The 25,326-nt window shown below is 45.0% G+C and overlaps 1 protein-coding gene across 2 annotated transcripts in view; it reads right to left on the bottom strand.

Moving 5' to 3' along the window:
* The window catches only part of INSR (insulin receptor), a 93,758-nt gene that overhangs the window by 63,058 nt on the left and 5,374 nt on the right, over positions 1 to 25,326 (bottom strand). For both annotated transcript variants that reach the window (XM_077331819.1, XM_077331818.1), the window contains exon 2: positions 1,158 to 1,709. In XM_077331819.1, the coding sequence (XP_077187934.1) occupies positions 1,158 to 1,709 (552 nt within the window). The remainder of the gene's footprint in view (positions 1 to 1,157; positions 1,710 to 25,326) is intronic.

A 25,326-nucleotide genomic window follows, 5' to 3' on the forward strand; every position in this document is an offset into this window, starting at 1 on the left:
CATCAGGTGATCAGGATGGCCCTCCAGGGCAGCCTGGGAGACCCCAGAACCAGATCTGTGAGACCGGTTGGAGTCCATTGCTGCCGGTTCCGGCGTGACTGTGTGCTGGGGGGGCCGAGCCAGGGCCTTAGAGTGAGGAGACCGCCATGGGCAGAGCCAAAAGTGGTGGTACTGGAGAGGCGGCAGCATGCAGGCCGCAGACCCTGAGGGTTAAGCCCATAGCCCTGGAGGAAGGCACGAAACTTTGGGGCCAGAAGGCAAATTTCCTCCAGACCAGATTGATTAGGGATTCTGTTTCTTTCCTTATCTGGACATGGAATTGGGGTCACTGTGGGTGGGCAGCAGGAGGTTGGACAAGATGATCCTGGAGGTCCCTTCCAGTGCTATTATTCTATGATTCTACTAATTTACTCTCTCCTTATATCTGTACTCTTATGATTTCTGTTTCATTGTCTGAGAAAGTGTGTATGCAGACAAAAGCTCACGCCTTGAATAAGACTTTGTTGGTCTTCAAGGTGCTATTGGACTCAAATTTTGTTCTGCTACTTCATACCAACACAGCTGCCCACCTGAAGCTTAATTCTAGTTTATCCATTTTACATATTTAAATTTGCACATTTTGAACTTGTCTGTCTGTCTGTATTTTTTTTTATTATTATGCCTTGGGTCCTTGAGAGAGACAAGATAGAAATGCTTTAAATGAATAACCAACCAACCAGTCTGTGACAAAAGACAGACAGCGAGTGTGTAAGAGTTTGTTTTACCACAACAAGCATCAGAGTAGTTAGGGGGCAATGAAAACAGACAGCACATCTGCAGAAGAGGCATCTCTGCTTTGGCTGATACTGCCAACTGGGGCTAGATAGGTGACTTTCTCAGACACGGCACCAAAAATATTGAACTCCCTTCCCCAGAGAGATGTCTGCTATGATCTATCGGTGCCTTCCACTGGTGCTGGAAGATTTAGTTGCAATTGATGCACTCCAATAACAATTATTGTCCCTTCTCTGTTATTGATTGCTATATATCTTCACTTAATTATTTTATCATTTTGAACGTTGTTTCTAATGGCCTACTGCCTCGGGGACCATGATCAGGTGGGAAAGTGGCATAAAGATGTTTTAAATACACAAATAAACCTTGTTGCATAGCCCTACCTCTCTGGCAATGCTCATAGGTCCAACAGCGCTCAATGAAATTGCCATTGATGATGGTAGGTGGGCAGCTGCTTTTCCCTGGGATCACACCGGGGCACACGTCTCCACACTCCTCCTTGTCATCCTTGTTGGACTTAATGTAGTTGTCTTCTGCAGAATCCAAAATCCGAGACCAATCAATGGTGGACAAGTAGCAGAGTTCATCATTCTTCTCAATCCTCACTGCTCCACGGGTGATGTTCATCAGGCTGTAGAGGCCAATGTCTCTCAAATGGAGCATCTCAAAGATGACCAGGGCGTAGTTGAAGAAGAGGTGAGTCCCTCGAATCACAGTCAAGTTCGGGAACAGCTTCTTTAAGCTCTCGAGGCCGTAGACTCGGAAGAGCAGCAAGTAGTCCGTGATCATGGTCAGTTTTGGGAAACTGAGATCCCGGAAGTCTGCAGTCTTGGTATTGAACATCAGCAAGATCTGCAAGTGTCCCTCAATTACAGTACAATTTTCAAGCAAGCTCAACCTGGTCGTGTTGTTCCGGATGTCGATGCTGTCACAAACTGGAAGAGAAGCAGAAACAACGAAGAGAGGTTTTAAGAAAACATTCGCATTCATTTTTTAAAGCCAACAACATACATATTCTTCAGTCAGCAAAGATCTCGCTGACCTGGAAACCTCATTCAGTCACAGCCTATTTATAAGGCAACTTACTCCAAGAAATCCGAGGTTGATGCCAGTTAAAAGCAACAAACCCTGTCTCCTACTGACACTGGCCCATATTGACAGTGGACTAAGCAGACTGTAAGAGATTAAAATTAATTGGAAGCAAGACAGAAGGAGATGCGAGGCTAACAATTCCAGGGCTACTCAGGTGTTAGGGTGAGCTAATGTCCCAAATGAAATTCCTCTCCTTGATAACACAAAATAGTTCTTCAGAGTTGTTCACAACCCTTGAAAGAGTTTTTCAGGAAATTCAGTGGATATCAGGAGCTGACTCAGGAGCTGACTGCTAGCTCCGCCTTCTGCTAAGTGGGCCTTTGTGCTATAAAAGGTTCTTGCCTGCAAGAGGAATACTACAAAAACCAAAGGCTCTTGGGTTCTGGATCAAGCCAGAAGATTCTGTAAGGAGTCAAAGGGCATGCGTGACGGAGACCTCGGTCATAGAATCATAGAATCATAGAGCTGGAAGGGACCTCATGAGTCATCTAGTTCAACCCCCTGCACTATGCAGGACACTCACATTCCTATCGCTCATTTACTGTAACCTGCCATCCCTTTGCCTTCACAGAATCAGCCTCTCCGTCAGATGGCTCTCCAGCCTCTGTTTAAAAATCTCCAAAGATGAAGAACCCACCACCTCCCGAGGAAGCCTGTTCCACTGAGAAACCGCTCTGTCAGGAACTTCTTCCAGATGTTTAGATGGAATTACTTTTGAATCCCATTTGTTCTGGTCTGTCCCTCTGGGGCAAGAGAGAACAACTCTGCTCCATCCTCCATATGGCACCCTTTTAAATACTTGAAGATGGTTATCAGATCCCCTCTCAGTCGTCTCCTCTCTAGGCTAAACAGACCAAGCTCCCCCAGCCTTTCTTCATACGTCTTGGTCCCCAAACCCCTCACCATCTTTGTTGCCCTCCTCTGGACACTTTCCAGTTTGTCAACATCCCTCTTCAATTGGGGTGCCCAAAACTGAACACAGGACTCCAAGTGAGGCCGAACCAGAGCAGAGTAAAGCCTTCCGTGATCTGGACATGATACTCCATTTGATACAGCCCAAAATCCCATTTGCCTTTTTAGCCACTGAGTCACACTGCTGACTCATGTTCAATGTATGGTCTACTAAGACTCCTAGATCCTTATTGCACATGCTACTGCCAAGACAAGTCTCTCCCATCTTATATTGGTGTATTTGGTTTATCATACCTAAATGCAGAACTTTACATTTGTCCCTATTGAACTTCATTTTATTCAGTTTAGCCCACTTCTCGAACCTATCAAGATCATCCTGTATTCTGTTGCTGTCTTCAGCTGTGTTTGCTACCCCTCCCAGTTTATCATCTGCAAATTTAATAAGTATCCCCTCTAATCCCTCATCCAAATCAATTATAAATATGTTGAACAACACAGGTTCCAGGACAGATCCTTGGGGTACTCCACTTGTTACTCTTTTCCAAGAAGATGCTGAACCATTAACAAGTACCCTCTGGGTACGATTTGTCAACCAGTTATTGATCCACCTGACAGAATTAGGATCTATACCGCATTTTACCAACTTGTCAACAAGAATATCATGTGGAACCTTATCAGAAGCTTTACTGAAATCCAGATAAACTATGTCCATGGCATTCCTCTGATCCAACAAGGTAGTCACTTTCTCGAAAAAAGAGATAAGGTTGGTCTGACATGACTTGTTCTTGCAAAACCCATGCTGAGTCTTAGAAATCACAGTTCTCAGTTCCAGCTGCTCAAGGACCGAGGGTTTGATTATTTGTTCCAAAATTTTGCCAGATACAGATGGCAAGCTGACTGGTCAATAATTACCCAGATCCTCCTTTTTCCCTTTCTTGAAGATGGGGACAACATTTGCCTGCCTCCAATCGTCTGGCACCTCACCTGTTCTCCAAGAAGTGTCAAAAATAATGGACAGGGGTTCAGAGATGACATCTGCAAGTTCTTTTAGTATCCTTGAATGCAGTTCATCTGGCCCAGAAGACCGTTTCATTTAAAGAAAATAGGCCTTTGTGGACTGTTCCAACAGTGATCCTAGGCTACCATTCCCATCCCCCATGTTTTTGCCACACTGATCACTATTTCCCTCACAAGAGAAGACTGAGGAGAAATAGGAGTTAAGCAGTTCAGCCCTCTCTTCATCATCTGTTATAATTTCACTTTCTTGTCCTCGCAGTGGTCCTATGGTGGCCTTATTCTTTTTCTTGCTTGAAATATAAGTAAAGAAGCCTTTTTTGTTATGTTTAGCATTTCTTGCTAGACTAAGCTCATATTGAGCTTTAGCTTTTCTAACACTCCCCCTACAATTATCGGTTATTTGTTTATAATCCTTTGTAGTAAGGCCTTCCTTCCATTTCCTAAATAACTTTTTATTCCTCAAATATTTTGACAATTGCTTATGGAGCCAACTTGGCTTCCTTAGGATCCCTCCATCTTTTCTTCTCAAGGGAATTGTTTGTGATTGAGCCTTCAGTATTTCACTTTTAAGAAACTCCCAGCCCTCTTGGACTCCTATCTCCCACGGGACTCTACGCAACATACCTTTAAGTCTGTGAAAGTCAGCTTTCTTGAAGTCCAGTCTATACGTACGACTACGTAAAGGTTTTCTCTTTCCCACAATTGAAAATTCCAAAAGCACATGGTCACTGCTACCAAGTGCGCCCACTACTTCCACCTCATCTACCAGTTCTTCCCTATTGATGAGAATCAAATCTAAAATAGCACCCCCTGGTTCCCCTCTCTACTTTCTGGGAAATGAAGACAAGTTAAGAATTCAACGGAATTTGCATTTTTAGCAGAGTTGGTCTTCCAACAGATATCTGGGTAATTGAAGTCACCCATGACCACCGATTCCCCCTTTTTTGAAAATTGTGTACTTTGGTCTTGCATATCTCATTCAAGTTCTCTGACTGGCATGGTGGTCTATAGCACACACCCACAATAATACCACTCTCATTTCCTACTTCTTTTATATTTACCCAAATACACTCAACTGAACTTTCATGCTTAGATACCTGTATTTCTTCACAAGTATAAAGATTCCTAACATATATTGCTACACCTCCCCCATTCTTTTCTTGTCTGTCCCTTCTGAATAGATTGCATCCCTCAATTTTAGTAGTCCAATTGTATTATCCCACCAAGTTTCTGTGATTCCTATTAGGTCATAGCCCCTTTCTTCTATTCCGACTACTAGTTCCTCCTGCTTGTTTCCCATACTCTGTGCATTAGCGTAGAGACATTGTAGTCAATCCTTTGTGTGCCTCATGGTTTTGGTTTTTGAACTTCGTTGTAAGCTAGTAGTTCCCTGCTTATGTAACATTTCAGGGAAGGTGAGTCAGTTGCCCTCAAAGAACTAGCCCCTGCCGAGTTCTCTGTCAGTCTCAGACTGCTGGGTGGGGAGGGGGGGAGAAATCCTACTCCGTGAGGATTTCTCCTTTAGGGCTCTTCCCACACAGTCAATTCCAGGAACTGAGTGTGTAGGCCTCGGGTGGGACTCAACCGAGAGCATGGCTGTCTGGCTGGTGTACCCTGCACCCAACGCACCTCCAGACACCCTGCCAGCCCTGCTAGAGGAGATAGCGGCCTGGATTCTACAGTTCCACAGACTCTTAAATCTGAGGGACTTTAATGTCCATGCTGATCTGCCACCCTCTAGAAATGGGCTGGATCTGGTGTCAGCTATGGCAACACTAGGGCTCTTGCAGTTTGTTGTTGGTCCTACCCATCAGACAGGCCACACCCTGGACCTCATTTTTGGTGTGGGTTTGAATGTGGATCTGGTTTCAGCTGAGCCTGTGCCATGGTCAGACTATGCCCCAAAGGCCCGGCTAAAGCTGCCACCCCCTCCTCAGTTGGGCGTTGAGCAGATTTTGGCTCGCCCGTGGAGTCTTATGGATCCAACTGGATTCCTGAACGCTTTGCGGGACCCAATCCCTCCAGGCAGTTCTCTAAATGGTCTGGTCAGTGACTGGCATGACAGAATTCTGGCTGCCATTGATAAGATAGCCCCTCGACGTCCTCTCCACCCCCATCTCAAGCAGGCTCCTTGGTACACCGAGGAGCTTCGCAAGAAGAAATGGGAATTGAGATGACTAGAATGAATCTGGAGGAAGACTCAGGACAAAGATGCAAGCACATCTTACAGAATGTAGTTAAGAGCCTATGAGATGGCAATGAAGTCAGTAAAATGCAAATTTTACTCGACAGAAATCGCGTCTGCTAATTCACGCCCAGCACAATGATTTAGGATAGTTCAATTTCTTACTGCCCTAGAGGAAAGGCGTCAAAATAATAACCAATTGGACATCAGCTGTGAGGCATTTGCGAGCCACTTTGCAGACAAAATCTTGATACTCCACCACGACCTCCCTCCAACTTTGGAGACAGAAAGTGAATTAGAAGCCCCTTGGCCATCACTGGAGAGTACAATGAGTAACTTCAGATGACTCATGCTGACCGAAGTGGGCAAGATGCTAAAGGCAGCGAAGCCAACCACTTGCTCCTTAGACCCATGCCCTTCATGGTTACTAAAAACAACTGATAGAAAAGTAGTAGCCCCTCTCCTGAAGATAATCAATCTCTCCCTCTCGACAGGAGAATTCCCAGAAGGGTTAAGAGGCAGTGGTTTGCCCTCTGTTCAAAAAAACATCTTTGGTCCCGCGACAGCCTTCCAACTACCGCCCCATCTCACACTTAGCGTTTCTGGGGAAGTTGCTTGAAAAGGCTGTTGCAGACCAATTGTCAGTATACTTGGAAGAAGCTTTGATCCTAGAAGCTTTGATCCCACTAAGGTTTCCAGCCTGGCCATGGGGTAGAAACAGCGCTAGTCGCCCTGACGGATAACCTCCGTTGCCAGTTGAACTGGGGTGGGTCGGCACTGCTTGCATTATTAGCAGCATTCGACATGGTCGATCATGAGCTTCTAGCTCACCGCCTCACTGATGCTGGAATCAGAGAAACCGCCCTTCAGTGGCTGATCTTCTTCCTCCAGAAGGTAGCACTAGGAAAGAGCACATCAAGCCGTCACTAACTGGAATGTGGAGTCCCTCAAGGGGCAATTCTCTCTCCAATCCTATTCAATATCTTTATGTGCCCTCTTGTTCAACTGGTGCGGAGGTTTGGGCTGGGTTGCCACCAATATGCGGATGACACCCACCTCTCCCTCCTGATGGATGGCCGCCCTGACTCACCCCCAGAAACATTAGCCAGCTGCCTGGAAGCAGTGATGGGATGGCTCGAGCAGAGCCGTCTGAAGCTCAGTCCTTCAAAGACAGAGGTCCTGTGGCTGGGTAGGAAGGACTCAAGCGAGGAAGCACGCTTACTCACCCTGGATGGAGTACAGTGATCAGTGGCCCACTCCACCAGGATCCTGAGCATGATTCTTGATGCCCCCCTCTCAATGGAGTCTCAGGTCACGACGATAGCACGGCTGGCATTCTACCACCTTTGCCAAGCCAAACTAGTGCCCTACTTGGCTCCGGAACACCTAACCACAGTGATCCATGCGACAGTCACTTCTAGGCTGGACTTCGGCAACTTACCCTACGCAGGCCTGCCCTTGACTTTGATCTGGAAACTGCAACTAGTCCAGAATGCAGCCGCCAGGGTCCTCACAACAACACCTCAGAGTTCCCGCATTCAACCCACCTCCAGCAACTGCACTGGCTTCCGGACAAGGTTCTGGTTATCACCTTTAAGGCCATACGCAGTATGGGCCCAGTGTACCTGAGGGATTGCCTCTCTGCTTAAATCCTCCAAAGAGCCTTACGCTCTAGCAATTCCAACTTCCTGGTGATCCCTGGCCCAATGGAAGCTTGCTTGGCCTCAACCATCCATCCTGGCCTCCACCTGGTGGAACGAGCTCCCAGGGGAGATCAGGGCCCTGACGGAACTTGAACACTTCCGCAGGGCCTGCAAAAGGGAGGTCCTAAACCAGGCATTTGGTTGAGGTCAAACTGAACCACCACTTCCCAAGGGCCCTCCTACTCAGCCCCCTCCTATGGCACCCACTGCACTTCTGCCCAATCCACTCAACTATCAGTATGAGTAATGTTTAATTCTTCTACAGTTCCATGTTGCTTGTTGTTTCACTTCATTCATTACTGTTAATCTAAGTTATCTGTATTGTTTCTGTTCTGTTTTATGTGAACCACGCTGAGCCTTTGGGGAGGGCGGTATAATAATAATAACAACAACATAAGCAGGGAATTACTAGCTTTCAAGGAAGTTCAAAAACCAAAACCATGAGGCACACAAAAGATGGACTACGATGTCTCTACACCAATGCACAGAGTATGGGAAACAAGCAGGAGGAACTAGTAGTCGTAATAGAGGAAGGGGGCTATGGCCTAATAGGAATCACAGAAGCTTGGTGGGATAATACAATTGGAATATTAAAATTGAGGGGTACAATCAGTGTGCTTTGTCTCCTGCTTCCTGAACTATGCCCTCCCCCTTGCAACGGAGCAAAACAGTCCATCAGGGTGTCAGCCCAAGTGAGCACTGCCCAGCAGGCTGCCTGCTGCCCGTTCTGCTCATAGAGGCACTGACTTTGCTCAGGTTTACTCATGCAGCTGAGTCCAAAGGACAAGTCCACAGAATGTAAAAACAACACCCTTTGAGCTTCTCTCCTCCTCCACGCCCCAATGCTGGGGGGAGGGTGCCGCTTGTTCTACATTTATCCCTTGGAATCAGCAGTCGTCACACCTAGGTGAGCACAGATCAGCCTTGCTGCTCAATTCCAGCACTGCTCTGGGATGAATTTTGTTATGTGAAAAGGGCTGAACAGACTCAGCCCATTCTCTCTGGAGTAACAGCAGAACTAGTTCTGGAGGATCTTACTATGACTTGCTACATGGGGCTTGTCCAACTGACTGCTTGTAACATGGCAACCTGTATAAGATGCTGCACTCTTGGTCAAGGGTGTGTATTAATACTTGTTTCAAATTTATGACAAGCCTCCCATACTGAAGCTTCAGTCAATTAACCTAAATAACCCCTCCCCACTGTAATTGTTGTTGTTGTTAGGTCAAACCCATCACGACCCCATGGACAATGATCCTCCAGGCCTTCCTGTCCTCTACCATTCCCCGGAGTCCATTTAAACTCACACCAACTGCTTCAGTGACTCCATCCAGCCACCTCATTCTCTGTCGTCCCCTTCTTCTTTTGCCCTCGATCACTCCCAGCATTAGGCTCTTCTCCAGGGAGTCGTTCCTTCTCATCTGGTGGCCAAAGTATTGGAGTTTCATCTTCAGGATCTGGCCTTCTAAGGAGCAGTCCGGGCTGATCTCCTCTAGGACTGACCGGTTTGTTTGCCTTGCAGTCCAAGGGACTCACAAGAGTTTTCTCCAGCACCAGATTTCAAAAGCCTCAATTCTTTGACGCTTGGCGTTCCTTAGGGTCCAACTTTCGCAGCCATACATTGCAACTGGGAATACCATAGCCTTGACTAAATGCACTTTTGTTGGCAGGGTGATATCTCTGCTTTTTAGGATGCTGTCTAGATTTGCCATAGCTTTCCTCCCCAGGAGCAAGCATCTTTTAATTTCTTTGCTGCAGTCCCCATCTGCAGTGATCTTGGAGCCCAGGAAAACAAAATCTGTCACTATCTCAATTTCTTCCCCATCTATTTGCCAGGAATTGAGAGGGCCGGATGCCATGTATGGCAAGGCTGTATACTGTCGCCTTGCCTATTTAACTTGTATGCGGAGCACATCATGAGAAAGACGGGATTAGAGGAGTCACATATTGGGATCAAGATTGCAGGGAGAAATAACAACAACCTCAGATATGCAGATGATACCACTCTAATGGCAGAAAGTGAAGAGGAACTAAAGAGCCTGTTGATGTGGATGAAGGAGGAGAATGCAAAAATTGGCTTGAAACTCAACATCAAGAAAACAAAGGTCATGGCATGTAAATCATATATGGAGTATTGGGCTAAACTGAAGAAGGCATGGGGAAGGTGGTTAACTGAAACCAAAGTTAGTGATATGGAAGGGTTGGCCCAACTTATGCTCCTTAATCAGTTTTATGCCAAGTTACCCCAGGAGCTAAATTGTTTGATCAGTGCCCAAGTCACTAGCTGAGGCCACTGACGTGGCAGACAAGCTGGTAGCTAACAGGGAAGGGATGGAATGGAAAACCTCGACAGGGGGCAGGTTTCAGTAGGGAGGACGGCCAAGTCCTCCTCCTAGGAGGAAGGAAATTTTTGACCCAGTTGGGGGTAAGAACCAATTGGAAACACCCAAAAGAAATCAACCCGCTGGGCGAGCATGTTACCAGTGTTGGGAAATGGGGCACCTCAAAACTGTTTGTCCTAAGCTACCAAAAGAGTCTCCTAAAAACCCTTCTGAAGTGTTAGCTACCCAAAAGGTGAAGGAAAGTAAAGTGGAACTGATTCAGCATGAATGCCTCTGCCACAATGAAATCAATTGAGGATTGGGCTGAATTTGTGTAACCAGTGAGGGTAAAAGATCAACTAGTGCTGGGATATGTGGATACTGGTTCTTCAGTTTCTTTGATGTGGGCTGATTTGGTTTCCAATTCTGATTTTGTGCCCAACAGGATCATCAAAATTGTGGGGGCTTGTGGTGGATTTCAGACGGTGCCAGTGCTAAGGCTACCCTTAGAATGGAGGGGGAAGGTTCACCTCAAGTAGATGGGGGTGAAAGAGGACCTGCTTTATCCAGTGTTACTAGGTAGGGATCTCCTGGCTGGCCACTTTTCAGTAAATGTGTTGACCCACAGTCAGAGGTGCAAGGAAGAGGATCAAGGTAATTCAAGCCCTGAGGGGGAGGGACCCTGTCCACTTTGGGGCAGCCTGCTGGTGTAATAGACTCTCCCAGGGGAGATAGAGCCTCAATGGAAAATGGACAGAGAGGGAGACCAGGTATCCCTAGGGGGAGGAGTCCAACCTCTTGCTGATCCAGGGATAGGGGATGCTCCTAGTTGGAGACAACTCTTGACCCGTTAGCATACCAGGAAGTGACACAGTAGAGGAGGTACTTCCTCAGAGAAGAGGATACTGTAAGCATGGATGCAAGGGAAGAGGCAGCTAGAGGCAGCTAAGAGCTTGGGTGATCCAGAGCAGTTTTGTGAGGAGACTAAAAAAGACCCCAGCTTAAAGTCCCTTAGACAGACCGCAGAGAAACAGGAGGAGAACCCTGCTGACTCCTCCGAGCAAATAATATGGGATCAAGGAAGACTGTATAGGATGTGGTGGCCAGGGAGAGAATCACACACCAAACATGTGGTAAAGCAGTTGGTGGTCCCAGAGAAGTACCGCAGGGAACTCCTGGGTCTAGCCCATGATATACCACGTGCAGGACACTTAGGGGTTAACAAACTCAGCAGAGGCTGCTGGCTAATTTTTATTGGCCGCACATAACCCAGGATGTGAGGGAATACTGTAGGACTTGCCTGACCTGTCAACGAGTGGGGAAGGGGGGCTGTAAGTCCAATCCCTTCTGATTATAAGGGAAGCCTTCCAGAGGGTAGGTGTTGACATTGTGGGACCCTTCCCTAAGCCAACCCAGAGAGGGAAGCGGTACATCTTGACCCTGGTAGACCAGAGGCTGTGCCCCTAGCATCAACTGATGCTCCAGCTGTGGCTGAAGCCCTGATGAAAATTTTCTGTCAGCTAGGATTCCCCTCTGAAATTTTAACAGATCGTGGTCAGAACTTCCTAGCCGACTTAATGAAAAATTTGTGGAGATGTTGTGAAGTGAGTCACTTGAAGACCAGTGTACCACCCCCAGACTAATGGGTTAACTGAAAGGTTTAATGGAACACTGAAGGGGATGTTAAAAGCGTATTTGGAAACTCATCCACAGGAGTGGGATGAAAAGTTACTTCAATTGCTGTTTGCTTATAGGGAGGTTCCCCAGGAATCAACCGGGTTTCCCCCCTTTGAGCTTATGTTTGGGAGAAAAGTTCGAGGTCCCCTGGATTAAGTAAAAGAGAACTGGGAGGAGAAAGTCTCCAAGACTTTCCCAGCCCTAGGGAAGCACGCCTGGCCTCGACCAGGGCCAGGGCCTTTTCAGTCCTGGCCCCTGCCTGGTGGAATGAGCTCCCGGGTGAGCTGCGGGCCCTGCGGGATCTTCCATCGTTCTGCAGGGCCTGCAAGACGGAGCTCTTCCGCCAGGTTTATGGTTGAGGCCAAGGCTAACATCTATGCCCCCCCCAGGACTTGGGATTGGGATTAGAGATGGGTACCACCAATATCCCCTCTCCACCTGCTAGTAGGGGAAAAGGGTAGTGGACTAGCCAATCTTGCCGGGTTAGCTTGCTAACTAATAATTGTTGGATTGTAGTTGTTTTAACTGGATTTTATGGGGTTTTAGAATGTTGTAACCCGCCACGAGCCGCAAGGGAGTGGCGGGCAATAAATCGAATAATAATAATAATAATAATAATAATAATAATAATAATAATAATAATAAGACTAAGCAATCAGTGGTGGACTATGTTCTTTCTTTCAGGGAGAGGTTGAAAGAAATGATGACAGTGGCAGGGGAGCACCTTGCTAAAGCTCAAACCAACTAAAGTAACTGGTATGATAAAAAAGCCAGGTCCAGAATATTGGAGGAAAGGTGTTTGTGCCCCTTCAGGCTGCAGCGGACCAAATATCAGCATTCTCGGAGGAAACTTGATGCAGAACTTTTCACTTAACAGATGCAAAACTTTGCATCTTTATTAAATTGCATCTTGTTCTCATTTGCCCATTTTTCCATTGTGTTCAGATCTCGTTGAACTCTGTCTCTATCTTCTGGAGTATTTGCCAGTCCTCCCAGTTTGGTGTCATCTGCAAACTTGATGAGTAGTCCCTCCACCCCCTCATCTAGGTCATTAATAAATATGTTAAAAAGTACCGGACCGAGCACCGAGCCCTGAGGTACCTTGCTACTCACCTCCCTCCAATCTGATGAAACACCATTGGCAACAACTCTTTGAGTGCGGTTCTCTAACCAATTCCCTATCCACCTAACTATCTGAAAATCCAGTTTGCAGTCCTTCAATTTATCCATCAGGACATCATGGGTTGTTGGCTGCACCCTGATTGGCCCTATTCCATTTTCAATAGCCAGACACGTTCCACCCCCCCCCCCCCAGGCTGTTTCACAAATATATAGAGGAACCATGGATAAGGATGTTTCATAGGAGTCTTAACATAATTGATTATTTGGTGAGCGTTGCTTTGAGCAAGTACAAACCAGGAACATAGTAGCAAAAGCAAGTGACATAGAGATCTAAGCAAGGGTAGAACTCTTGCAGTGGAATCTTATGCAGAGTTATAACAGCTGGAGCCCGCTTGTTTCCATAGGCTTTCATTAGAGTAGCCCTGCGCAGGATTGCACCGTGAACTTCCTGCAACTCACAATTCTTCTGAAAAGCAAGGAAACTACTGCAATAATGAAATGTCATCCTCAAGATACAAATGTCAACCGTAGAGTCCTACTTGGAGCAGGTTGTCCTGCCATATCCCTCCCTCCAACCTCCCTTTGTAAACAAGGGGTAGTGGTGATGGCATAAATACCAAGGAAAATGATATTATGGTCTGGTATTTAAACAAAAGAGGTTAAATAAGTTCCCACACTTCATCTGTGTCAAGCTTAGCGGAATATATTTCCCCATCCAAAATTTGCAGCTCAAGCGAGGTCTCTGCTTGACGCCACCATGAGAGGAACAACACAGACAGGTGTGGCCAAACTGTGGCTCTCCAGATGTTCATGGACTACAATTCCTATGAGGCCACCACAACTCCTGCTCTTAAGCATTTCACCTGCTAGGTGGACTCCTATGTTTAGCCTTTTGTACCTGCACTAGCATTCAGAGGCTCCAGTTGACTGATGCACCTACAGCTAGTACGGGAGCAATCTGTCTCTACTTCGCAGTTTGAGCTACTGCGTATCAAGGATGGAGACTTTATCTGCTGCTCCTCCTCCCTGTTATGGCCCTTCAGGTCACAAGACCGATTAGATTTGATGTGTCTCTAGAAATCAGGTTCAGTATATTCAAAATGTAGAATATGAAACCAGGTAGCTTTTCTTGACATTGTTGCAGTTCATCATTGTCTCAGTCCACATGGTTGGGACTTCGCCACATTGGGACTTCGCCCCTACATAGAATCATAGAATCATAGAATCATAGAGTTGGAAGGGGCCATAAAGGCCATCTAGTCCAACCCCCTGCTCTACGCAGGATCAGCCCTAAGCATCCTAAAGCATCCAAGAAAAGTGTGTATCCAACCTTTGCTTGAAGACTGCCAGTGAATCTTGGGCAAGACTACAAGATGGGCAAGATGTAGTCCCTAAACATCTTTCATAACTAGTACCTAGCTATGAGCCTCTTGTGGCGCAGAGTGGTAAGGCAGTCGTCTGAAAGCTTTGCCCATGAGGCTGGGAGTTCAATCCCAGCAGCTGGCTCAAGGTTGACTCAGCCTTCCATCCTTCCGAGGTCGGCAAAATGAGTACCCAGCTTGCTGGGGGGTAAACGGTAATGACTGGGGAAGGCACTGGCAAACCACCCCGCATTGAGTCTGCCATGAAAACGCTGGAGGGCTTCACCCCAAGGGTCAGACATGACTCGGTGCTTGCACAGGGGATGCCTTTACCTTTACCTTCCTAGCTCTGAAAAGATAAGCATAACAAAACGTCTTCCTGGTAACTTAGGAATTATTATATAAATAAATAACATTCTAGCAAGGTAGGGAATGGTAAGCCGTTGTCTTACTTCAGCTTGAGGCTTTCACATATGCTGTTTTTTTTGAGCTGGATGGCTCCCCTTCTGGCCCCTCCGTCCTGCCAGGTCTGAGTTTGCAGCTGGCTTTCCACAAAAGGACAGAGGGGGCTGTGGGGGTGATTTCTTGGACAGAGGGCAAATCTCAACACATGTCTAGAGGGCATTGTGCAGGTCTCCCTTCACAGAGGCCTTCCTCAGTTGTACATAGTGCTGCTCATAGCACAATTATTTACTAATAAAAACATTAACCTAGCTATGCATGGCTGCTCAACAAGATTCTTCTGGCATTGCATCCAGGTTGCCTCATAAATCATCCATGGAATTTCCCCACTCTTTTAAAGAAACACATTAGAGATCTTGTGCCTTTAAAGGCAATATTGAAAGGCATCCCAAAAGTTAACCATTTCCCACATAAAATATTTTGACAGAGTGAAAACAACTCAAATATTCTGCCCCTCAAAGGGAGGCAGACATTCTTGTAACTATTCGGCTTTCTTCAAGGACAACTGAAATTCCACTTCCAGCCATGCTTGTTCCCACAGCTCATGGCCGATAAGCTGTAATAACCACTTAAATATAAAGTTTTATCGAAGACTTGCTTATTCCTGGGAGAAAATGATCCCATCATCTTCAGGCACAATGATAATAGATCTGCCCCATTTTCCCTTCCTTGCAGCACTCCTTCCCTCCTCCTCCTCCCTGGAGCCTCCCAACTCACATGATTATAGCATATCTCCTGACCCCAGGAATGAACTTCCCCAGGTTTGGAAACAACATTGTGAGGGGAGACCTTTCCACTAGACTGGCAAGGTGGTGAATGTGGGCTCTACTGGCCACCAGGAAGGCACCTGACCGATGCCTTCCATAAAGACATACGCAAGGGGGTAGCCTCAAATGGGTAGCCGTGTTGGTCTGAAGTGGCACAATAAAATCAGAGTCTAGTAGCACCTTTAAGACCAACAGAGATTTATTCCAGGCATGAACTTTCGAGTGCAAACACTCTTCCTCAGACTATGGACTTCCATCATGACAGTGGCAATAAAAAGCAAACATTAATTCTGTTAAATTAGCAAACTGGGTCACACATCCAAATACAGCCATAGCATAATTCTTTGCCAAAACAGCCAATCAGTCCCCTCGAATTCAGTTGTAGTTAACAAAAACATAGGAGAAATAAAACGGTCTGTCAGTGATCAAGGGCAGTGGTCCCCAACCTTTTGATCACCGGGGACCACTCAACACCGGGGACCACTCACCAGGGACCACTCAACGCCTTTTACTCAGGCCTGGTGGGGGGGGAGTAGTTTACTCCTCTACTCCCAACCACTGCCCTAACGCTCTCTGATCGCTATGGTAATGTTTAAACATCCCTTCAAAATAAGATACAGACATGCCACAACAATGAACATAAGGAACATTTTATTTTCATGGAAATTTTAACTCATGACAATGACAAATCACTGGGAACCCTGAGCTTGTTTCTCTGCAATGAGATAGTCCCATCTGGGAGTGATGGGAGACAATGACACCCAAAGTGTGTTGTAAAGGGCCGGGGGGGATGAAGTAAAGGGCCGGGGGGGGAGGCGTCCTTCGGGGCCCACCTCCAATTAGTCGAAGGACCACATGTGGTCCACGGCCCACAGGTTGGGGATCACTAATCAATGGCTCCCATCTCAACATATGCTACTGGCCCCATCTGTCTCCATACAAGTGTGAAACATTCCTGCCAGTGAATTTCTGTGCTGGCAATATCTCATCTCAAGACCAGGGAGTTAAACTCAAAATCCCATTACATATTACCATCCCCTTACAGTCACATTGTCCCCAATAAAATAAATTTTGCGGAATGTGGATACACGAGTTAAACAAGGTTAGCATGCATAGTGAGATAAAAAACCTATGTCCTTGTTGAGTCCTGGGTATGTCATAGTTTTCAGTGTTGTAATAACTTGCATTTCTGCAGTCTCTCTTTCTAGCCAGTTCTTGAAGTTCCTTTGTAATAAAACAGATACTTTCAGATCCCTCGTTGAATGTCCTGGAAGGCTTTAGTGTTCCTCTGTGTTGGTATGAAGTAGGAGAACAAAATTTTAGTCCAATGGCACCTTGGAGACCAACAAAGTTTTATTCAAGGTGTGAGCTTATGTATGATGCATACTTCCTCAGATAATGAAATAGGAATCATCACAGTACAGATATAAGGAGAGAGTAAACAGCATTTACTAATTTACTCTCTCCTTATATCAAGTCTTTATTATTACGGTACTAGACCAGTAGTCAAATTACAAGATACATATAAACATCTGGCATTAACGATACAAAAGAATCATTGATAACTAATATTATAAAAGAAGATAAAAACAGGTTCAGTATGGACCTGGAAAGCTATAAGAATCATTCTGGTTTTAAAACTCACAAGCATTATCTCAAGCAATTGAGACTATCTCTACCTAAGTTGCTCCGAATCCACCCAGGTCTTCCTTGTTTTGATAGCTCTCAAGCAAATCTGGCCACAACAGAAGTTATTTCTGTGCTTTTGTCTGACAACATGTCTGTGATTGCCTCTGAGTTGGGCTTATTCTGTAGGGAAGGTATAAGTTCTCCCCTGAATTGATCATATAGTCTACACTGGAGTAATACATGTTCAGATGTCTCAATGCTCCCATCCTGGCAGATGCATAAACAATCACAGATGGGTATTTTTTTGAATAAGCCTTCCCTAAAAGTGGATGGGAGCATGTTATATCGTAAGAGAGTAAATGATCACCTATGTTATGGGAAAACAAGATTAGATAAATAAGGTAATGGCCTCAAATTATTAAGTGGAGGCATTGGAAAAAGTGGATTTTTTACTTGATTGAAATCCTGTTGGCGATGGATATCTAGGATTCTTTGTTTTATCGTTTCCTTTGCTCGGTTGAAACCCAGAGACAGTATTAACTGTTTGGATAGACCATATGAGCAAAGTTTTTTTCTCAAGAGTTGATATCCATGGCACAACCAATGATTCAGACATCATTAGGTAAAGCAAACCCTTTGTGGAAAAAAAGCAATTTTAACCAGTACATGGACGTACATATCCATATTCTTGTCTGGACGGAATACATTCCTGTTTCCACCCAGATTGAAGCATTGGAAATGCTGGTTGGTACATGGAGCAGGGATCTTAAAAATTTAGCCTGGGTCTTTTCTAGGCTGGAAATATTGGCATTTATACAAATGGGGCCCCATACATCACCTATGCTAGAGGTTTTGCCTTGAACAGCTTAAGGGCTGCGGGAACATTATGCCCACCCTTGTGTCAGAAGAATTTCTGAATGGCACCTGAGCTTCTCTGGGCATTTGAGGAAATATATGATATATGGGAGTTTTTACGGCCATTTGATTGGAATAGTACACCCAGATATTTGTAAAATCTGACCTGTTCTATGGGTGATGAATTGAGATGCCATATATATGTTTTAGGTTTGTTACCAAAACCCATAATCTTTGTTTTTGAATGATTGACCTCTAGCTGGTTCAATCGGCAGTAAGTACCCAGTAGAACCAAGGCCCTTCTCATTCCATTTGGCATTCTTGATAACAGGACAGTGTCATCTGCATAGAGCAGTAGCAAGATATGTTTGTTAGCTAATCTGGGGGGATGTAATTCACTATTCCGAAAATGTTCAACCATATCATCATTTCTAAAGATATTAAACAGTAGGGGTGATAAAACACAACCCTGCTTAACTCCCCTGCTTTAATAGAATTAGTCAGATGACCATGGGCATTACACTTAATTCTGATGGTAGTATTTTCATACATAGCACGTATCAAAAATAGAAGACGCTTATCTATGTTAGAATAGAATAAAATAGGCTTATCTATCTAATTTCTCCCATATTAATTCCCTTGACACAGAGTCAAAAGCCGATTTCAAATCAACAAAAACTGCATACAGAGTTGTCATAGAGCTGGAAGAGTATTTAACTACGAGATGATCAAGTATTGTACAGTGATCTTGTATTGAACAACCCTCTCTAAATCCTCCTTGTTCGTCTGCCAGAAAATTATTCTGGTCCAGCCAATCCCGAAGTTTCCACTGAAGATGTTTTGCGTAGAGTTTGCTTATTACATTTAGTAGACTTATCGGTCTATAATTGGCTGGGTCATTCAGATTCCCTTTTTTATGTATGGGTACAATGACTGCCACCTCCCAACCCTTTGGAATTTTCCCTGTCTTATCAATTATCATGAATAAATTGGCCAATACCGGTGCCCACCTCTCTCCTTATATTTGTACTCTGATTATTCCTATTTCATTGTCTGAGGAACTGTGCGTGCATATGAAAGTTCACACCTTGAATAAAACTTTGTTGGTTTTAAAGGTGCCATTGGACTCAAATGTTGTTCTGGAAGAACCAAGTCACTAGTCAGATAAGAAAACTTTATCTCAAGTTGTGCATTTCCCTCAAGGAGTTGTTTACCATATAGTCAGGTTACAGCTTTCAAGGTTAACAATATAGTGCTTTAAAAGCCTTGATTTAAAAACAAGAGAAAAACCATAGACAGCTGATGTTGAATTCTGCTAGACCAGTACTTCCCAAAATGTGGATTGTGACCCGAAGTGGGTTGTGAAACCTTCCACAGAAGGTCCCAGACTGATCGATTTGTGCAGGCTTCCCCCTCCCCTCAAGTGGGTCACCAGACCAAAACAGTGGGGAAGCACTGCCCAAGATCATGAGACGCAGAGGATTTCAATATCCATGCAGAGGCCATTTTGTCAAGATTGGCTCAGACTTCATGGCTTCGCTGGAGCTATCCCAGATTCTACTGCGCCCAATACATGAAAAAGGGTTCCCACTAGACTTACCCAAGGCACACTGGTACTCTGACTCAGGGTCTGAAGGGCCAAAAGCACCTTTCATGCAATACCAGAAAGCCACTCTTAAGGTGTGGCCATTAAGAGTGTCAGATGGGTAACTGGGAGACTAGATTTGAATCCCCATCCACGCCAGGGAGGTTTGCTGGGAGACCTTAGATCTGTCACTCTCAGGCTAACCCATCTCACAGGGTTGTAATAAGTGTAAAATGGAAGAGAGGAGAACACTATACACTACTTTGGGACCTCACTGGAAAGCAGGCAGGGTACAAATGAATTAAATGAATTAAAGCCATCGCTGTTACAATTATTGTAAATCATTGGTTTTTATTGTCATTTTTATTGTCATTTTATGGTTTTAGGGGACGGGTTTATGTGAGCCGCCTCGAGCCTTCGGGGGGAGGCGGGGTATAATATAATAATAATAATAATAATAATAATAATAATAATAATAATAATAATAATAATAATAGGGGGTCAATTCAGGATACAAATGAATGGAACCAACTCAATAACACATAATATTAGCTGACTGATTGATTGGTTGATATACTGCCCCTCTTGGACATACTATCTCAGGGCAGTTTGCAAAAGTTAACACAATAAAAACCATTTACGTTCTATATATAAATATAAACAGTATATTTCCTGTATCTCTTCAACTGGCCAGAGGCTACAGAACAACGTGTTAGCAGATTCTGGCCTGATGAGGGGTTTGGAGAAACACGAAAGCAGGCACATTACATGCCATTGGATTGGATCCTAATAAAGGCATTACATCAATGTTATTTCTGGCTTTATGGTTTTTACTTCTGGATCAATGGAGCCTTGAAAGTCCAGCCTGTGTCATGGCCAGATCATAAGCTGATGATGATTCAGCGGATGCCAGCACCTTACCTCCGCAAAGTCTGCCTCTGGAGTCTGAGGGGCTTCGTGAGCTTCCAAGAAGCAACAGGGAGGGATCTAAGGAGTCCAGTTGGTGATTTTCTAGAAAGTCTGGGGAGAACCTGGCATGGTAGGATCTGCCCAAGACAGAGGGGATTGCTCCCTTTGTCCTCTGTCCCCTTCAAAGAGAATCCCAGCCATTTAGATGCGTTAAAAGAGCTTCCATCCAGCCAAATCTGACAGAATGCTTTTGGGAACCTCTTAGAAAGCCTATGAGGTGGAGGGGTGCTGCCCATTTCTCTGACCCTACTGCACTGGCTGAATCACAACCAGCACAATAAGGCACTGGACAACCCTCAGGGGGAGTGATGTTAATGACTTTAGCTGTAACACAGATGAAGAAGCAAATTGGTGTAGCGAGAAATCCTTATCCATTGTTGTTCCTCTATATATTTCTGAAACAGAAATAGTGGGCTAATAGTCAACAAACCCTCGTGACTCAGGAAGACCTCTGGCATTTTTAGTCAAGTCCCAGAGAATCAGGGGATGAGAGCAGATCACAGGCCTCAAAGAGGACCATATATCCTCTAATGGGAGAGCCTTAAGTGGCAGAATGTCCCAGGAGGCTTTATAAATTAAAAAAAGTATTTTGCATTACTCCTAGAGTTTTGGCTTCCCAACCAATATTGTCAAACTGAACAACACAACAAGTTATTTCATCCAAGGGAAACCAGAGCAAAGCTCTCTTGCAGTCCATTCTCCAGACCATGTGCTAACCCGCTTGGACTGAACTCTTTCTGAGAAGACTGTATCACAACAAGTATGAGAAAGAATGCATTAAGGATGCAAAAGAGTGGAAGATGGATAACTCGAGAATGATGGATGGATGCTTCTCACACCCCAAAAAGCTGCAGTTTGGCAGCCAAAGTGGAGAAAACCTTGTGAAACTGGACCTCACACCACTGATTTCATTCAAAGTCTCTTACAACCCCAAATTTTGTATTTTGAAAGCTTGGGCCCAACACCGCCTTTTGAGTTCTTGTTCCCAGCAGCCCAAAGCATTGCTGTTCCCAAAACACAACATGCAAAGAGAGAAAGCAAGAACCTTCTGCTAATCCTTTAGGAAAGTTGCTGTTTGACATTCTGTGATGGTTATTTTTTTTCCATTAGTGCACTCAAGGCCTTAACAAAACACCATCCAAATTTATCAGGAGCAGTGACAGCTTGAGCTCAAGCCTGGATCAGACCAGACTCTTTTCTGTAAGGCTACTAACAGCAGGCGCTCTCTCTCTCCAAGGAGCCCTTTAACGTTTATGGAAATGTTTTATTGAATTGCACCTGGCTTTATACGGAATTATATTTTAAATGGAAGGCTTTAACGATACTGTAGGGGGTGTGGCTGTTTACATTGCCTAGTTTACAACCAGGGCTCCAGCGAGAAGCAGGCGTCTCTACTAAACAGTCAGTATTTGCTAGGGGAGGAACACAGAAACAATAGCAGGCTAAGGAACTGCTACTCTTAGGTGCTGCCACTGATCACCTGCAAGGACCACAGGTGCCATTCCTCCTTGTCCATGGGATCCTGCCAGCACAAGGAGAACAGCAGCTGATGTCATCCTCCATCGAGAAGAAGCTGAGGTAGCACAGCCAGCATCTCAAAAACTGTGCATGTGTGTGTGTGTGGGGGGGGGGGGGGCTTTCAGGGCCCATCTCAAAACCTTGGTGGGAAAACAGTCATGTGGCAAGAGCCTGCCTTTTCCCCTTTTTAGTCTCAAGTAAAGCATTTCAGCATTCAACACACAATCTGAACGGAATGAAACCAAACTCAGAGAGGACTTCCTGCCTTAATGAAACTCAGGTCACTTGGTTATGAATAAGCCACACTGTAGACCTGATCTGAGGCTCCACAAAGAAAAGCAATGGCAAACCACCTCTGCTTAACTACTCACCGTGACCCCAAAAAGGTTTTGAATCCAATTATGTATTGCAGGGCAAAGTCACAAATCACCAGCTTTTAGACTCTGTCACAAATCTAGTCAACTCTGAATATGAAAGTTTCCCACAATATGAGGACCCACAGTTTTGTCTGAAAGCAGTCCAAAACTGTTCTAGTGAGTTAACGTGACATGATTTGACTTGCCTGAGAATGCCAAATAAATTTCCCAGATTAATATCACTTAAAAAAAAAACTAAACAAAGCCCAGCTCTGAAGTTGGAAGAAGAATAGATGCTATGACCAGAAGAACAGCTAGAGTTGACTCTTGAAAACTTATATCCAAAACCATATTGGTCTCTCAGGTACCACTCGACTCGAGTGGTTCTGAAGACCAACGTCCAGAAGACATATTCCAAACTCTTCAATGGGGTTTGTATTCTAGGAGTCAAGCACTTCTTAAACAATCACAGCAGAAATATTTCCTGGGTAGAAGACAGAAAGATGAGGAGATAGCTAACCCTCCCTCCCTGTAGTGTTTATGTGACAGTCTTGGAAAAAAAACATTGCTTGCTTAGAGTTGTGCATGGTGGCATCCGAATCAGCTGTTCCAGCCAGATGCAGCCCACACTATACCGCGGGGGAGAGGGGAGACGCAGCCCCCGGTGCACCAGTCGGCATACACGCAGGCGTGGAGGTTTGCGCCTGTATGTGTGTGCCGAGTTGTGCACCAGTGCCCGTGCCTCCCCCACCACCACCACCACCACCACGGTGCTGGTTGCATTGGCCTGGAACAGCCAATTCAGGCACCACCACGCACAACCCTACAAATACTTCAGCCTCAGGGACCAACCAGGCAGGGCTTCTGTGCTCACCATGAGCTAAAAGGTTGTCACAGCTTATGACCAACTAAATAAACCTACTACTATTACTAGACTGGTCAGGCAGATTTCCAGAATTAGCAACGTCTAGGGTAGAGCCTCTTGCCACACAGAGGTCAACAAATCTGTCTTCTGCTTCTTCTGAACAGAACAGCTAATCTTCTTTCTAAGGACAGAAAAGTACCTTCAGAGACTATCACCAGGCAGAGGGGAAAAATAAAGCCAGGTGAGGTTGGGGGTACACTCCAGCCATCACCCTTGCAATCCAACAGAACTGGAAAGGAAGAGATTTCCACTGGAAAGGAGCTTTGTGAATAGGGAACAAAGCTGAAGATGTGAGCCTTTTGATTAAAAATCAATTACAGTTGCTTGAGCAGATATAAACTGGTCTCTCTTGAGAGCTGAAACAAAGAATTATCTTCATTTTCAGAGACATTCCTCTATTGGGAGTATCCAGTTTTTGGCATGCAGGCAAACAAAGGGTACAGAAGAGGGAGAGAGATACTGCTGCATTTATTTCCATGGGAGCTGCTTTCTTTCGTTCAGTGGTACATTTAGGCTTTTGTCAGATATATTCAGAAGTCTGAACATAACTCAATATGGAGGTGGGATTCATTGCCTTGTGTTCGTGCTGTTTGTTTCCAGCACAGTGGGGGCAATGACATTTCAGCAATTCCAATCTATGTATAACCCTACACAACTTGAATCTGTTGGGGTGCACAGAAGAAGACATACAAACCAAATCTTCCCTACTCACATGTGCAACTGTCCAGATCTCGTATCCACCAGATTTTTAGGTCACCGTGGAACTCAGGACAGCACCCATGTTACTACTCCCCATTCTGCTTATTCTCATAAAGACGCTGTGAAGCTAAGCTGAGAGAGTATGACTAATCCAAATATACCCAATGAGCTTTATGCTTGAGTGGGGATTTGAACCTGGGTCTTGCCCATACCCCTCTTTCATTCAGTACTGCAGTTAGTACTGCAGTTAGACCAGTCTTTCTCAACCATGGTTTTGTGAAATCAGGGTCTTCATGATCCGGGAATGGTTTCCCAAACGATTAGGAGTTAATTAATTTATATATTTTTAAAAAAATTTGTTAATAATTTCTGTGATATGACCATATATGGTCATGTCAACCTCCCCTCCCAAAATGGCTGATGATGTGAGAAGGGGTGGGGCCCCAGGTGAGCGTGTTCACAGCTATGCTTCCAGCAGCGGACAGCGTGCGTGCGCTCACGGCTGAAGAGACGAAGATTGTGATGCTAGCTGAGGCTCCCTAAGGTGTGGAGGTGCAACATGGCTGGGGTGGAAGAAACCCTGAAGCGAATTCAGAGTCAGAAGGAAGTCCAAGGAATCATTATTAATTCAGAAGGCATTCCCATTAAAAGGCATTCCCATTAAGGCATTCCTGAGCCTTCAGGGAGGGCGGTATATAAATCTAATAAATAAATAAATGAATGAATGAATGAATGAATGAATGAATGAATGAATGAATGAATGAATGAATGAATGAATGAATGAATGAATGAAAGCACCATGGGCAACTCTACCACTGTACAGTATGCATGCTTGATACACAGCTTAATCATGAAGGCCAGGGGCACCGTGCAAGACATTGACCCCCAGAATGACCACCTTCTTGCAGATTCGTTCCAAGAAAAATGAGATATTCTGCATGATCACGACACTTCTGAGATTTCTCGATGGTAAAAAAGTTGAGAAAGGCTAGGTTAGACTGTTAGACTAGGACACGGGATAACCAGGTTACATGTAATTGCAATATGATCATATCATAATCTCCAGTCTATTTTTACTGTCATTGGTATTGTAATCGTTACACCATTAGAGTTTGTGGAAAATTTTGTCAATGGGAAGGAGAAGAATGCTGTCTCCTGGAATCAATGGATTCTGCCATTTGCAAGGGTCCTAGAGATATACAACCCATATATACAATCCTTCCAAGACAGAGATCCTGTGTCTGGGTAGGAAACACGTTTTCTCTGCCTGGATGGGGTGCAATTGGAGATTTCTCCCTTGGCCAGGAATTTGGGGGTGACCTTCAACACCTCCTTGTCTATGAAGGCCAGGTCACAAAGGCAGCCTGGCTGGTCTTTTTCCAACTTCACCAAGCTAG

This window comes from Paroedura picta, chromosome 4 (assembly GCF_049243985.1).
Source record: "Paroedura picta isolate Pp20150507F chromosome 4, Ppicta_v3.0, whole genome shotgun sequence".
NCBI classification, from domain to species: domain Eukaryota; kingdom Metazoa; phylum Chordata; class Lepidosauria; order Squamata; family Gekkonidae; genus Paroedura; species Paroedura picta.